Source organism: Paralichthys olivaceus, chromosome 6 (assembly GCF_024713975.1).
Source record: "Paralichthys olivaceus isolate ysfri-2021 chromosome 6, ASM2471397v2, whole genome shotgun sequence".
NCBI lineage: Eukaryota > Metazoa > Chordata > Actinopteri > Pleuronectiformes > Paralichthyidae > Paralichthys > Paralichthys olivaceus.
Genome location: NC_091098.1, coordinates 22,197,690 through 22,214,041, shown reverse-complemented (window position 1 = coordinate 22,214,041; position 16,352 = coordinate 22,197,690). Strand labels below are relative to the sequence as shown.

Genomic DNA, 16,352 nt, shown 5'->3' with positions numbered 1-16,352 from the left:
CTAATGTGACTGCAGCTGTACCGTTACCGTCACGCGTGTCATGTATCAGCATCACAGATCTTTACCCTAAAGTAACCGAGGCACTTCTTCAAAGCAAAGATTTTGGCACATACGATCATGTGCTTTCTCCCTGAAAGTTAGATTTGGAAATAGATGGAGCTAGACGACAGTTATCTGAGCTTCTTACGTGGCTCTAAAGAAAGTTAACAAAACCTTAAAAAGCTAATCAACATGTTATATCCACCGACTGTGTACTGAGATCGACACATTTTTTCTAACTCAAGTTGTGGGCTTGCAGTCCCATAAGATTTGCGCAGCTTAAACGAATGAGATATAACATGTTAATTATTGAGCTTTAGAGGTATTAGCAGGTGGATTTCCTTCATTTTCAATTCTAATTGTTTGCGGTTTCTGTGCTAAATCTCTCCTATAGCTTCATTTTTAACAGCTCAACCCTCACGTTAACTCTTGCTCTCTGCACACACAGAACTAAGAATGATTTCACACATAGATGAATGGGCGCCAGGACTCACTCCTGTATTTACAACACTTTGATGCAGTATCACAGTGGGGACCGCCCATTGCTTTTACCGCCTCTACCCCTCAGGATTTATTCCACCAGGAACTCTGGGTGACTGCTGGTGCTGTGCAGGGTGTCATCCATCTTGTGGATAAATGAATGTTTTTCCTGCACCTTCCACTTGTTTCATTTTTTCCACCCACTACCCACTTATATTCAGCTTGTTTGTTCCTTAAAATACAGAGGTTGTCTCATTTATGAGAAAAAAATGTAAATTACAGATTTTTTTCTGTTAAATGTCCTCTGAGGTATTTTTTAATATATATAGTTGTCTGCTTTTAAACTATAAAAAAATGTTTTCTGAGCATCTGAACCATGATCTGCCGACCTCAACGCCGTCTGGCACAATAATAGAAAGCTTGCTGCACAGAAGAGATACCAGGGCTGGGAGGGGCATTTTAGAATGCAGGGCAAGATGGTGAATACCCCTTGTACGTTTGAAGCACAATTTAAGTTACCGACTACCAGCTGATGTCAGCAGGTGTTAGCGGCACCAGCGGATGTTAGGAACATAACTTCAGTTGTGCACCTTAGTGTTATCAAGTGTTTTGGCCTTGTTATCAGCAATGAAGGCCAAACATGAGGGTACGCTGAGGCTAATGGAGTTTGACTCAGGGCCGCAGCCCAACTTACACAGAGCGATCTGAGCGGGGTTGTCTTTACCCAGAAATAAATGCACAAACCAATATGTCCATGTGGTCGTATCTAGAGACTCAATGTGTCTGTGGATGGATTCAGCAAGATTCAGTCATGAAATGGATCAAGTTCAAAGATAGATGTGGTCATTACCACATTATTCCGTGCTTACTAAGTTCTCATGCCATAATACTGTAATGATGACTTTATTCTCTGCCAAGGATGAAAAATTTCCTTCGATTCACCAGTACAACATAAAATCAGACAAACAGACTGAAGGGCATCCTTCTTTCTAGGTGACGATACTCAGAAGCTGCTTTCAGACCTGAGCTGCCAGCCCACATCCAGAAAGTGTCAGAGTGAGCCCACGAGAGAATACAGCAGGAAAATTCACAGCAGGGACGTGTTAATGACGTTTCGAACATGTTACAGACACTTAACTGGAACAATACAAACACCTGAGAAAGAGGAGTCATCCATGTAGAAGATTTCAGTGAAGATGAAACACAGCATGTTTACATACGTGATTTCCCCAGCAGGGTTTATATTTCATGTCCTGCCTCCTGCATGCTCGTGTTCCAGAGGACTTCCTGCTGAACGAGAGCCTGCTGTGCTTTATGTCGTCATCCTAAGTAAACACATTTCCCAGCATCCACAGCAGGAAAGTCAATTCAATGTTATCATTTCGAAATCTTCCTAATATTCTATTATTTGCATTTATATGTTGAGCGAAGAGTTTAAATTCCATCCAATCAAGATTTGCATGTTTCATCGGAGCGACCGTGTCCCCACAAACTCAGCAAACTAGTTTGTTGGTTTCTCAACATTCAACGACACGCCTGTGTTTCTTTCATCCTGATCTGACAGGCAGCAGCACCCTGAAGGACATGTTAGTCCACTGTTATTTTCCTATGGCGCAAGAAAAAAATAATGACTGTCGGGAGATTTCTTTCTATTTCTGAGTTGCTTCGTTTGTACGTACGCTTCGCTTCCTATGGTGGATCAAAAAGTATCACACACCATATACCTCCCGGAGGTCAGAGGTTCCCCACCCCTGATGAAGACAGAAGCTGGTTGATTGATTTGTGCTGCTCACCACTTGTCCATTTTTTCTTCATGTTGCAAAATGCAGAATGTTTCAGATTCTGACTTTATTTGCATATATTTTGACATGCAATGCAAGAAGCACCATAATAATGGTGAAAAGTATAAAAGGAAAATAAAACTGAAGAAATAACTTCACCGTAGCTTGTTGTGGAGAATATAAAATGAAAGTTTAAAAATATATGTTGCAGCCATGGTTTATAAAGCATTTACTGATGTAGGGAAATGCAGAGGCCCATAAATGCATATAAAACACAAGCATATAAAAGGCAAGTGAAGTGACTTTTAGTTTCAGCATAAAGCACATTTAAAACACTGAGGTTCAAAGTGCTGCACAGTGACATTAAATAAGAAAAGCTCCAGCCTCAGTCCTCCGTGATGCACATGATGCCCTGTGCAAATATCACAAGGAATAATGTAATCTTTTAACTGTTATCCAGAGGGACGTAAAGATACCCCACAAACATAACAAAAGATTAAATGTTGTCTTCAGGTGAAATAAAATGTTTAACTACACAACACTGGAGAACTAATGGATTGAAATGTTTGTTTTTGCTGCAGACAGACAAGAGACATTTTTGGGGTTAAGAAAATATCATTAAAGATACAACCTGCTGCTGAATAACAAGTAGAAAAATAATGATTCGACCTTCCCCTAAGCTTTGTGTACGGGAACGCTTCTGTGTGTGGGACCAAATCAAAAATGCAAACCAGTATAAATAATACGTTTAATAAAAAAATATTACAGAACACAAAGAAGTGGGGACGAACTTGATACTTGGCTCATGGTCGAGCCCATTCGTTACCATCCAGAGAGTGAATTAGACTCCGTTCAGATCTTTAACGAGGAGAGACAACCATGTTTAGATTTAATGAGACGAATGACTTTGCTCTGTAAATCCAGGTGTGGTCAAATTAGCACTGGATTGTCAATGAATCGTTTAATATTCAGTGTTTCTGCCCTTGTCCGTGTTGTCTGCTGGGCTCCATCTGTGTTGTGGATTGTGCGGTGCAAACACAGATGCTAAGTAACAGCACGGCGTCATCATCCACCGAAATTGCATCGTTCATCTGAGGCAGCAGTGAGCGCTGAGTGAATACATGGAAATGCTGTTTAGGTCTTAGTTTATTTGCTTCAGGCTACCACGATTTGAACTAGCTAACATGTTCCCTGTCCAACATGGGATTTCTAAATGAGCATAATGTGTGCAGGATGGAAGAAAGCAGCATCCCATTTTCTGTCAGTCTTTGTAGTGGCTCTTCAGGCTGCGGCTGGAGGCTCTGATGTCTCACATCCGGCTGCAGAACAGTGAGAAATAAGACACAAGTGATGGTGATGTGCCCTGACTTCTTTTTATGACGCACCAGGGACGTCCTGGGAATTGAGGCTCCCGTGGGTTTGTTCTGAAGACACATTTCATTCAAACCACTCAGACAGTCTACTCATGCTCCCGTCTCCGCACTTGGAAGTCGCTGCACTGTTTCCATGAATATCAAGGTGCAACTTGAAGCAAGAGGATACGATGATAAGGTGTTGAGTGTGAAATAAGTCCCATCAAGACATAACCCCCCTCACACAATGAGAATTATGTGCTTGAGAGCAGATCAATGCTTCAGAAGTCATTTTACGAGCACTACGTAAGAGCACGGATATTCACAGGAGCAGTCCTGTCAGTTGTGCACAGACAATTTTACTCACAGCATTAACCAAGGTAAAAGTTGTTATGTGGCATTAGGCAATCAGCAAGATTACCCAGTCTAATCACATCCTGCGACCGAGAACTGTCTCCACTGCCCCTGCAGGATTCTGGGATTTCAAAGTCAAGGTAACGCGAACCAAACTGGATTCTAATTAAAGTTGAAATCAGGTGCCTCGTGCTCCTTTCCCCCCTCCTCCTCGGGCTTTCATCTAAATGATTCATGCAGAGAACACCAGGCCTTTCATGCCGTTAGGTCCTCACAAAGGAATAACATCTTGATCAAACCAAGCCAACACAGACAGATTTACAATGACACCGGCACTGTGTCTGTTGCACCGGCTTATATCAAGTTATGTCAGACTGATGCTGAGGTGCTCGGCTGACGTCCTGCTTTATTTTTTTATTTTTTTATGTGCACTGATGTTTCCACAGATATTCATGCTGGCAAATGCGAGAGCGTAAATTAAATAAAGAGGTAAAAATAGTTTAATAATCGAATCACACTGCATCGTGAAGACAAAATACAACACGATGGTTTGTTTCCAGGTGTGGTAATTTTGAACCTGCTGCGAACTTGACGTGATTGTTTGGAAATGAATGTGACAAGTGTGTGTCGGCCATATGTTGTGGGCTGGAACGTCAGGATTATGGACGAGGATCAGTTGCTCAGCGTAAAAGCATCAGCTAAATGCCTGAAGGACAAATTAAACCCTTCTCTGAAATCGCAGCGGATACAGGTAGGCTAAGTAATTGCTGAATACAAAGATAAATACTTTGGAGGTCTTTTTTTCCTGCCTTATAAGTGGGGAGAGGATTTATCTCTGTGTGAGAAAGCCTGCCTTGAATTAAAGATGAGCTCCCCCGGCCTTTTGTCAAGCTATTGTGAACAACACAGCATATGGTACACAATAACGACAGGTATATAAAAATAGGTTTGGTATAATGGTTCTGCTTTTTGAGACGCTGAACTGACTTCCTGTGACATGGAAGTTCTTCCACGATGAGAAGGAGCTGCGATGTGTTCTGATTATTTACATTTGAGCTGCCGACGGGGAAATAAGTTCAAGTTGGGCTGCAAACAACAACTCTAACCAGGCCCGTGTCTAATGTTTTGGTTTATAACGTCTCTGCCTTGTAAATAAAAGGGTTTGTGCCTTTAAAGGTGACTGAAATGTCTTCTAGAGTTAACAGAGAAATGGGTCAGATGCCTTTTTTAAACTTGACACTATAGAAACTGAGGTAAAGGAAGTGAAATGAGAAGGGGCCAACTTGTTTCCGTCTTCTAGACTGGGCTTGACTTGCTGGAGGTTATTTTCTCTCACTCTGGCTTTTTCCCTTGTGCTTGACTTTAATCCGTACTGACAGTAAATCTCAATTACCCATACGAGACACTTTGGAAATAGTTTAGGAAATGAGGCTGAACACATGAAATTCAGAGGACAGGTTTTATAGTCACGCATTCACACCTTTGTCCCTCGGATATTGGAAACACTCTGCAAAAAGGAAGTGGAATCAATGTAGCCAGAATATTTAGAAGAATAGTTCAACACTTGATTAAATGCAATCAAAGTTATTTAGAAGATCAGAAGTGCGGTGGCGCAGCGGAGGGAATCGTTTTGTAGATTGTCTCTGTGTTTTGGACCTTTGATACGCCGCTGACCTGCTCAGGGTGTCCGCCGCCTCTCGCCCAATGTCAGCTGGGATTGGCTCCAGCTACTTTCAAAGAACACGTTAATACCTCAGTGTAAAGTATGAAGTGAAAGTCAACAGGGGTTTTTGCTTAGTTTCACGTCACCACAGGGAACAAGGAAAAACAGTTTGACTAATTCTTACCACAAACAGTGAACCCCACCTCCCAGCATCCCTAAAGCTCATTACTTTAAATAAATATATATATCTCCTCTGTTAAAGGGTAAAAACAACAAAGAATAATTCAAAAAAAAATCTGCTGATATTCCTACATTCTTATTTGAATGTTTCATAAACTGGAATGACACACAGTCCCCTTGAATTCAATCAAGCTGCACCAAATTACACACACTCCTGGAGATCAGGCCGCTGAAGATGCCTGATTCCTTTTCATCAAGATCCATGAATTACTCCTTTGAAAACGTCTGTGAGATTCTCAGTCATCCAGGTGATTGTATCTTCAGAAGTTGTACGTGACCAACTGGACCTGCTTGTGTTCCATTTGTCAGTCAGAACTCGAGAAGCCTCTTGAATAAAACTTCTCAAGCAATAAACGACCCATTTTACGATGTTAAAGAAAAGTAGATGTTTGTCCACATCCACGCTCAATCAAAACAACCAATAATATCTTCAGTAACCTCTATGAAAGAGGAAGTAAAGTCATAACTCGTTGGTAAGGAGTGATTTTGTTTGGCTGCTCTTGTCCCTGTTTTCCGTGTTGTGTTGTGTCTCTGCTCTCTCTCCCCAGATGCCTCCCTGTCCCCTGTCGCTGCAGTGTGAGTGTGCAAGGCTGAGCACGATCACCAATCAAGGCCACGCTGGTTAAAAGGCAGAGAGACGCAGACGCCCAGTGACAGCGTTTGAGCCGTGTGTGTTAAAGTTGGTGATTTCTCTCGTGTGTGTTGTTGATGTTGTTGGTAGTGTGACCGTTTAGTTTCTGTTAGGTTGTGGTGAGTTTACTTGTTACTGCTGTTTGTTTGCGTCGCTTTCGTTTTTAGAAAGTTGTTTTCAGCTTGTTCATTCACAAGTTGCCATGATTCTCTTTCCCCCGGGTTATTTACTCCCCTCATCCACTGGACTTAAATCTGTGGAACGTAACACCCCGATCCCCGCTGCCATCGTCTGCTGGTGTTACAGTATTTGGGATAAATGTGACTTCCTTTTCGTGATATCTCCTGTTCGAAGAAAACAAAACTGAAATAATTTACCCAGTGACCAGTGAGATGAAACAAAGTCAAAAGCTTTGCCCTTTTTTCACCTCATCTCAGAAACACAAACAACACTTTAAATAAGAAATGTATAAAACGTTCACATCCGGTACAGAGCCACTCTCAGTGCATCAGCATCGTCCCTGTTTGGGAGCATAGCTGTTTCATTAGTGTAACATGCAGCCATGAGGCATGACAGCGTATGAATACATCACATACAGCTGATAACATTAATATTGTGCAATTAATGTTCATTAAAGTGTTTTTGTTCGCCTCCCCATTTTAATTAAGCAGAATGGAATCTCTATAGCAGATAATATGTACGCGTAATGACAAAGCAAATAGATGGAACCTCCAAGCCATGACGGAACTGCATTCAGTCGCCTATATACTATAGTTGCCTGCAGTAAGGAAGGATAATTTAGTTTTCACACACACACACACAAACAAGGGGAATTGTGTTTACATTTTTTATTACACGTGTCAAGTCTAGATGAGGAAAAAGTTGTTAAAGGGGAACAGAACAGTGTTTCCATTATGTTTTTCATGTGCCCCAAGACAGTTTATTTTCTATTAGTGAACATGAACTACTGCCACCAATGGAGAGACTCACGGTTGTGGAGGTTCTTTGCCACATATCACCTGGAAACTCAAATCAAATAAGCTGCCAGACGTATGTGATTTGCGAGTCGGGTTTGAATTATGAGAGCCGAGTCGTTGCCTTTTAATAATGTCTCTAAATTGAGGTAAATTCGATCTAATTTTGTGGATGATTAGAGGAGAATAGAGCATTTATTTAAACTTCTGTTCATCTGCTTTGATTCACTGTATGGCAGTTTTTCATGTAACAGCTAAGACTAAGGAACCTATAACTCCTGCCTTAATTACCTTATTTTGGCTGCTTTCATTCTGAATTTCCGGTGCGACAGCCATTTATTATTACAGATGCTCGGAGGGTTTCTGCTCAATTTGTACAAAAGCACAGAACTATAGTTCCTTTCAGCGGCTTATAGGGTTTCTTTGCAGATAAAAGATAATCAAGCAGCTCTCCTCAGGTTCCTCAAACCTTTTATAAGATCCAGCACTAGTGTGCACGAGTTTGCTTGAGACATGTGTGGAAGTCACCTAATGAATGTCACACAAGCCCCTGTGGAAAATAAATCAGAAACGAAATCTGTGAGCTCTGCTGCTATTTTAGGAAACATAGGCACAAATCCCATAATGCACACTGTCGCTGTTGGCATAAACCACACAGGGGTGTAAAATAATTTATGATATTTTAAAGTTTTATTCAAAAACATAGTTTTGGACAACAGAACCCTCTTACTTCACAGAATGTACAAATCTTCAGGTCAGAGTTGGAAATCACATCGCTGTCGGAATCAGAAGTTGGAAACCCAACTTATCGTTACAGACAGTACACAGTTGACTGTAAAGTACTACCTCAGATACAAGAATAAAACATTTAAAAGTGTATATGTTGATGAAAAAATAAACAGAGAGAGACGAGAGATGGAAATAATGTGAAAGTCAAACATCCAGTTAATCTCCCAGTGGATTCATCTTTTTCTGCAGCAGTGGGTAAATGTAGCTTTTGAGTTGCAGATTTTTCCAAAGCTCAATGTGCATCAGATTTCAAGAATCTTTGGACCTTTAACTTCAGGCAGGTTTTCATTTCTGTGCAATATATTAATGCTAAGATAGAGAGTGAGCAAGAATATAGGATAATACTACTACTGTGCTTAGCTCCTGAGTTTAACTGCAAAGTCTAAAGTAAAATCAGAAGAAGCATCTTTACCAATCACAACTCGTTTAACTGAAAAGATAGATGATAGACATGAATCTTATTTCACTCCCAGAGTTGGTTTACATCATAAAAAAAAAGATTTTTCTCTGCACTCAACATTTAAAAAAAGTGACAAAAATGTTAAATAAAAAATTTGGAGCTGCATCTCCGCCAAATGTTTCTGCCTGCGTTCGTTTGTCTGTAAATTAACAGGATTGCACAAAAACTACCGGAAGCATTACAGCTCTGTTTTTTTCCCCCTAGATTTCTCCGAGAGCAATTCATGAATCTTGATGAAAAGAATCAGACATGTTTAGGGGACTGATATTTATGAGTGTGCACAAATTGGTGCAGATCCAAATACAAATCTGCATCCAGTGAATTTAAATGTGGTTTCATGAGAGGACTGTTGGGCTTTGGCAGAGGTATGCGCTCCATGAGTGCCCTTCTGGTTTTGTGTATGTGTTGCCAAACATTATCAGACGCTGGAACAAGAACACGTTTAGCATTCTTGCATCAAAATGGTTTGAATGATTAAAAGGTGGAGTTACATGTTGAGTAAATCATTGAGGTCATTGAATATACTGCCTGTTTATTGTAATACAATCTAACACAATATATCTTTAGCCTATCTTTACAAGGTACTGGCACTACTGACAAATACTGTTGTCAGCTGCATCACAAGCGTTGGATGGGTTTCCAAAAGTACACAGGTATGAGGTGGACGCTGCTGGTTATGAAGCACCTGAACAGAATCACAGCAAATGATTAATCGTGTCATAACCTTCCAGGGAATCTACAAAATCAGCCCCCGGAGGCGTATATTACTCTGGATGACATCATTGATTTCAGTGAGGACGAGGCTTTTCCAAAAAATGTGTTGCGCATCTGAAAAAGCATTTACAAGAATCTTAAAATTTCAACAACATTCACAGCACCCTGAGCATGAAATAATAATTAGAGCTGGTATGTTTACAAAGCAAACCCGCGCATAATTTGCTTTGGACCGCACGACGGCTCAGTCACCATGTCTTGTCTTGTCACTGCAAAAACAGGCTTAATGCATAATGACGTTAGGTAAACGCCGAGCAAACTGCTTAGTTTTCGGCTTCTTTCAATCGGCACAGTGGGGGGGGGGCGTTCATTCAAATGCGACGCCTCAGATGGGATGATTTTTTTTGCCTTCTGTTTTTATATTATAAAATATTTCTTGAGTGCAATGGTGAAAAGAAAAATGTATGGCTGGAATAAAGCGCCTAAAAAGAGGCAGTGAAGGTGGGTCCAGAGAGAATATTAGTCATATAAAGAGCACAGAGGAGGTAATAACAATAATATCACATATATATAATAATATAAACAACATTCTGTTTCTGTTAGCAGTCACCATTCGCTTCAAGGCAGAGAATCTCCACTGTTTCCCTTCATTACTACAAGAGAAGTCCCCTCCACAGGAGCACTCAGTTAAGAGAGACAAACAAAAAGCATGATGTAAATACTCTCAGCAGTGGAGAAGCTCCTCGTCTCTCCTCTCTCCCCTTTCTCCCCATGATTAGCATTTCAAACAGTCCTTGTTTTGCATCAGGGCTTCATGCTTGTGTGCATGCCATCACAGCATTGCAGGTGGTGGCCTGTCCAACCAGCAGAGGAGAAAAGCAGCCGTTGTGTACGTGTGTGCATGTATGTGTGTTTGTGTGTGTTTGTGTGTGTGTGTGTGTGTGTGTGAGGCTGCCTCTCTGTGGTAAGAACTAGTCCAAAGGGATCTGACCTCTTTACAAAACTCGGAGTACGTCTGTGGGACAGCATTGTCTACAAATGCTTCATAATCATAAATTTCTCAGTGTTTGTGCTCCTACGCTTTGATCGGCGGAGAGAGTCACAAGCCAGCGACTGGATTCACATTCTGCCTCGTGAAAATCCTCAAAATCTCTTTTTAAGTGTCTGCCAGCATGCCCATCCAAACTTTGATTGAGTGCATCCCAATGCGCGCTGCATATCAAGGACTGAAACACTACAGACTGCTGTATAGAGGAGCCGTGTGTGTGTGGACGCACGGGACACGACGCTGCATCATTTTATCTAAAGTTAATTGCTAATAGATTGTCCACTGTCCATGGGATTAACCTCAACTAGCATTGTATTCAAGCCAAAGGAAATTAAAATAATGAGTTCCTGCTATGTAAAACTCAGCCAGCAGATATCTAATTAAATCTATATTGTTCTTTGCTCTATCTGACGGGGCGTTCACTGTCCTCGGCGTCCAGTGTTAGTGAGGTGACTGCTGCAGGCCGGGATGGGCTCGCACTAATTGGATGGATCCTCTGTCTTGCTACCGCGCCACCTGAAGACAATAAGGAACAGACTGTCAATACATTTCATATATAGATAGATAGACACAATAAAAAATCTTCAGACAATTGATATTGTATCCTTATTTAGTTGATCATTTAAAGTGATTTTTTTTTTATTAATTTAAAAAAACTCAGAAACACTTGAATCTCATGGATAAAGTATTTTATCAGGTTGGAAGCTAACTACAACTCCCATCAGCCCCGGGTTCTGCTGCTATGGAGAAAAACCAAGTGAAATGTATGAATCAAAGCGATAAACCTTGTTTTCACAGTTGTGAACCAAACACGGGACCATAGCTGCTGAATGAAATCAAACCCAACACAGAATTTTTAGGTTAAATGATTTAAGCAGCAGATTTCGTCTTTTCACCTAATCTCTAGCTCTCACCTCCATTAGCATCTCATGTGACAAACTGTTGTTGCTTGTTGACTGGATGTTGTTAAAATGCAGATTGAGAGCAGTGACCTGAAAGTTTTGACTGGATTCTCATTGTACAGCATCAAACTCAGACAGCTAATGAAATGTTACTGTTAGAATTACTTTGCAATAACCAGCTTCAACCGATAAAAGCTTCAATCGAAAAATCCCAACAAAATGTTTTTCCGACTTGTGAAATATCTACGTCTGTTATTATTAAGAGTTGAAGAGCATAGCAACAGTAGAAGAAACTAAAAGGACAAGTCTATTTTCTTATTCTGTTGTAGTATAATCTGATGAGCCACATGAGCAGCAGACATTGATCCACTGCTCACTTTCTTATATTTCACTGTTTCCCCCTCAGGAATCATTCATGTAAAACAGTCTGAGAAAAAAAGGCAGCTCACGAGAGAGTGTATTTCTGAATGCAGTGGCGTTTCCTTTGGCCGTCAGATTTAATTACATGGGTTTTAGTTTTCAGCACAAGTTTACAGCATATTTCATGTTTGTCCTTGTGGCCCCGTCATTCAACAGATTATAGAATTAGGTTTTCTGAGCCCACTGTTCCTCGTGGAGAGCAGGACGGCTGATATGACCAATGGGAGCGATGATTATTAGGGTTGATCGTGGAATCTTTCGGCATCAAAGAAGAGCTTACTAAAATAAGACATGATGAGCATCCACAAGTCTGTCAGCCACAGTTTGCTTTAGAGATTTATCATACGACTGCATTCAAGCATCTATAAATACCGTGTCTTCAACTGAAGCTGTTTTGTGTGGTGGCTTCTGCACAGGGTTGGTGCTGCAGCGACTCAGACTAACGCAGGCCTCATCCTCACCTTTGTGGTCTTCACTTTGTTCCCGGAGATGCACGACCAGCCGTTGAGGTCAGGGAGAACTCGGCACTCCTCCCCCTCCAGACACGGCTCCATTTTACACCACCACTTCTGATGCACAACGGACGCTGGAGTAAAATACACCTCAGCTGAAGGTCACTTTTTTAGATGAAAAGACTTCAAAAACGTTGTTAGGCATAAAAAAAACAAAAAACTTCTCAGTCGGATGTCACAGTCTTTCACTGGATTCTGGGGAAACTCACTAACCTGACTCCACTTTCACAAATAACGTATTCATGTCATGTCAGAGTATTTCTGGGTAAGTGAGGGAGAAGAGGGTGCGGGTAATATTACCATCAACACAAGAGGGCAGAGCCCTTGTTGTCCCCGCCACCTGTCCTGGGAAGCACGAGCACTTGACTGTTTGAGAGCGTTCCTCAATCTTGTTCTTATTGCAGCAACGATGAGCAGCAACCACTTCACAAGTCCCTGTCCTCTCCTGCAATGACCCTGAAGAAGGAGATATGGAGGAAAGGTGACAATTTGTCATACTGACTTCTGCATGTAAGTATAGGGGTTCTTCAGCATTGCCGTCAAATTACAATGATTCACTGACACTATTAGAAAGAAAAAATTAAGTATGTACACTAATCTTTTGTCACACATATGACAAAGTCAGTAAAGCTTGTAGACTACAGTCCAGCTTTGGATTTTTCTAAAACTACAGCACCACCCAGTGGATATAAATACATTAGCACGCATGTCACATATAAGGGGGAAATAAATCCACATTTTAAAACATATTGTTAGCATCAATTTTCCTACTTTACAGTTTCAGGTTGGCAGTGAACGGCACTGAGCAGATTTAACAGCATGACCAGAAAAAAACCAAGTCTGCTTCTGCTTCATTTCACAGAAAAGCAAATAAAAAGAAACGCAGTGATGATTAAACCTCGGATGATTCACCTCGACTCTTCCAACTGAGAGTGTGCAACAGAGCGGGAGTTTAAAACAGAAAAGAGACCCATGCATGTTTATTGCTAATTTAAAACTGAGATGTCTGTTTTGCATGAACAACAACACCTGCAGGACTGGAAGGTTAATTCGTAAAGTGGAGTTAAAAATCAGAACACAAGCAAAGCAGAGGCCAAGAAATGTAACATTTCATTAATAAAAAAACAAAAATCCGAGGTTTCATATTGGATTTATCCATTTGAGGTTACTGTTGTGGTAGTAGTGAAATATCTATTTATCTATCTATCTATCTATCTATCTATCTATCTATCTATCTATCTATCTATCTATCCATCCATGTGCATGCTCATCAGATCCTATAAACTATAATAATGAAAAACTCTCTCATCCATGTTGTTTTCTGTCTCCCGTGAGAAACACCTGGGGTTCTTGTTGCCCCAGGTGATCAGGCTGGTGACCAGCAGCCCTAATGAGTCCCTCAGGACGAGCGGTTGGTCTGGTTGAGTCTGACACCTACCAGTCTGTCCTCCGGAGCTTTGGTTGCCAGTGGACTCTCCCCGGCTACAGAGGCTCACCATCCAGAGGAGCAGGAGACCCCAGTGTAAAGGCCGAGCCGGCGAGTTCAGCTTCATGTTGCCTGCACTCAAAGGAAGGAGCTTTACACACACTTTAACAGAATTAGGTTAACGATGTTCCCTGCGGGCGTGTAACCTTGAGGTAAAATAACGTGCATTATGACATGCTCCTGCCTGAGATCACTGCATCTATTTGCTCAATTACGCTTCTCACATCACCGAGCTAAGCCACAACAAATCAAAGAAATGCCAATAAAAGCCCGATCAGAGGCACATTTGGAGGCAGATGAGAGTCTTTACTCTCATTCCTGAGTCATATTATCCCTGCAGCTGTAAACAACCGTGCATCCAAAGCTAAACTCTCCATCCAAAACAAGTCGCTCTCTGTAGTGAGTCACAGAAGAAGCTGGGACGTGGAATTGTCACACTATACAGCGAATACACACGCCTGATAAAAACGACCCCAGATGCAACACACTGCTGTTTTCATTATCAATTAAATTTGTCATTAATAATCAAATAATCATTGAGCAAACAACAATGTGAATATTTACATTTGATAAAAAACTGGAACCTGCTAATGTTTGGGATCTTTACTTAAAGACTCACTTTTAATCGACTATCGTTACATCACAGTATTGGTTTTGAATTGATTAACTATAAAGTCAACAATTTTCTAATCTCTAGTAAAGTTTTGCAGTCAGTGATAAAAGCATTAGGCCTGTTCCTCGTTAATCAATAACTAATTATCCATTAACAGCCAAAACAATATACCAGTACCTGCTAAGAACCTATTTACTGTATTACACATTTAACTGGAGAATAAATGTAAAAAATTAAAGAAACATTAATTATACTGCATGCATTTCTTTTTATGTCCTTAAGGCAATTTTTTAATGTACTTTTTGAAAAGCGCTGTACAAATAATGTTTATTCATATTATCATCATCATTATAATTATTATTATTATTGTTGCTGTGGTTATTTTTTGTTTAAACTGGAAATGAAGACCGAGTGAAATCTATATTGTCTTACCTCTGCTCGGGTTATTGATTTTACATGACGATCCTGTGCTGAAGCCTCCGTCAGTGTCTGTGTTGACATCACTCACTCCGTCATCTCAGCGAGGAGCCACAACTTCACATCTGAGTCTTCACCCTCAACTTTCCTGCGTCGCTTCAAGACTCAGCTGAGGCGATAATGATCTCTGCAGCAGGTGAGCCGCGTCTCCTCCTGGAGTCAGAGCAGGTGATGATGGGTCTGCTCCTGCAGGACGTGATGTGATGGTGTGTGAACTCACACACACACACACACACACACACACACACACACACACTGAGGGGAGAATGCATGTCAGCTCCTCCCGTCGCAGGAAATTAAAAGTTAATCGAGATAGAAACCATCTGTCTGCTGGTCAGTGAACGGCCACTTTCATTAGAGCTGTAAGAAGCTTAGACAGAGAGAGAAGCGTCGTCCTGTCAGTCAGAGGATCAACTGCAGCTGGAAGAAAAACACAAGTTCTCCGTTTGATTCGTTGAAGCAGAATTATAGTGTTTGTTATTGTTACTGTGTTGAAAGGCAAATAAAAAGTAGTTTGTTGTCCCTTCTCATTAATAAGTTTGGTTTGGAACTTATATAGTGAGGAGAAGTTATGTTTCTCTGGATATACTTTTGTGCTGGATCATTCATTATGTGTTATAATAATCAGCCTACAATGTCACTTCCTCATAGGTCTATATATTTCTTATTCTTAAAAGACTGTAGATACATTTAATTTTCTCTTTATGGAGGAATATTGTGAGAATATTTTCTCTTTATTTCTTTTCTCAATGTTGTTTTTTTTTACTTCTTTCATTTTATTTGTAATACTTTCTGCTATTTATTTATTTTAATGTAAATTTGCATCTGCCAATAGAGCACATCTCCGCTGTTTTCTTGCTGACTGAACTGCTGAGCTACAGACGTTCAGTCGGATTGAATCCATGTGTTTAGACAGAGACTGGGTGAATCTTTTGGTTTCACAGGATGACTTAACTCACTTTCATTATACGATGGGACTTCTCTTCCTTGGATCGTCAAAGAAGACAATTGTCTTGAATAAATCATTTATCATTTAAATGAATAAAACATCAAGTTGTTACTGTAATCTTCACTTCTCAGTCAAAGATGTTTTTTAAAAACCTGTTTTAAGTGCATGCAGACAAACAGTGGAGCTGCTCTGTTGCTTCTAGAGAACAGGCCACACTGCACTTCACAGGAAGAGCCACTATAAACTCTATCTGTACAGAGACTGAGCTCTTTTAGATGCAGGGGGCGCTACTGAAGACCTTTTATGACTCTGTTGTGGCATTAGCCATTTTCTGTGGAGTGGTCTGCTGGAGCAGCAGCAGCAGCATCTCTCCCGCTGACAGGAGACGGGACAGACTCATTAAGAAGGACAGCTCGGCCTCTGAACGCCCCCTTGACCCAGTGGAGGTCATCTCTGATGGAAAACCAG

The 16,352-nt window shown here is 40.9% G+C and overlaps 1 protein-coding gene across 3 annotated transcripts; it reads right to left on the bottom strand.

Moving 5' to 3' along the window:
* Window positions 1–10,897: 10,897 nt before the first annotated feature.
* Window positions 10,898–15,105, bottom strand: LOC109635059 (chemokine-like protein TAFA-2). 3 transcript variants are annotated; one of them, XM_069526659.1, is made up of 5 exons: window positions 14,891–15,105; window positions 13,798–13,936; window positions 12,660–12,815; window positions 12,309–12,433; window positions 10,898–11,041 (listed from the first exon to the last, which is right to left on the bottom strand). In XM_069526659.1, exons 1-5 carry the CDS (start codon window positions 14,957–14,959, stop codon window positions 11,030–11,032), a joined length of 501 nt encoding a protein of 166 aa, XP_069382760.1. In that variant the 5' UTR covers window positions 14,960–15,105; the 3' UTR covers window positions 10,898–11,029. The 3 variants fall into 3 exon arrangements, with proteins under 3 accessions (XP_069382760.1, XP_019951514.2, XP_069382761.1); XM_020095955.2 differs by having other exon boundaries at window positions 13,798–13,917; window positions 14,891–15,029; XM_069526660.1 differs by having other exon boundaries at window positions 13,798–13,947; window positions 14,891–15,007.
* Between the last annotated feature and the right edge of the window lie 1,247 nt (window positions 15,106–16,352).

Excerpts from the sequence above, each read along its gene's own strand:
- LOC109635059 (XM_069526659.1), bottom strand. The coding sequence starts at position 14,959 with ATGTCAACACAGACACTGACGGAGGCTTCAGCACAGGATCGTCATGTA. Across the intron at positions 13,937-14,890 it reads AATCAATAACCCGAGCAGAG|CTCCTTCCTTTGAGTGCAGG; the intron begins GTAAGACAATAT and ends GTGTGTGTAAAG. Across the intron at positions 12,816-13,797 it reads AAGCTCCGGAGGACAGACTG|GGTCATTGCAGGAGAGGACA; the intron begins GTAGGTGTCAGA and ends CTCCTTCTTCAG.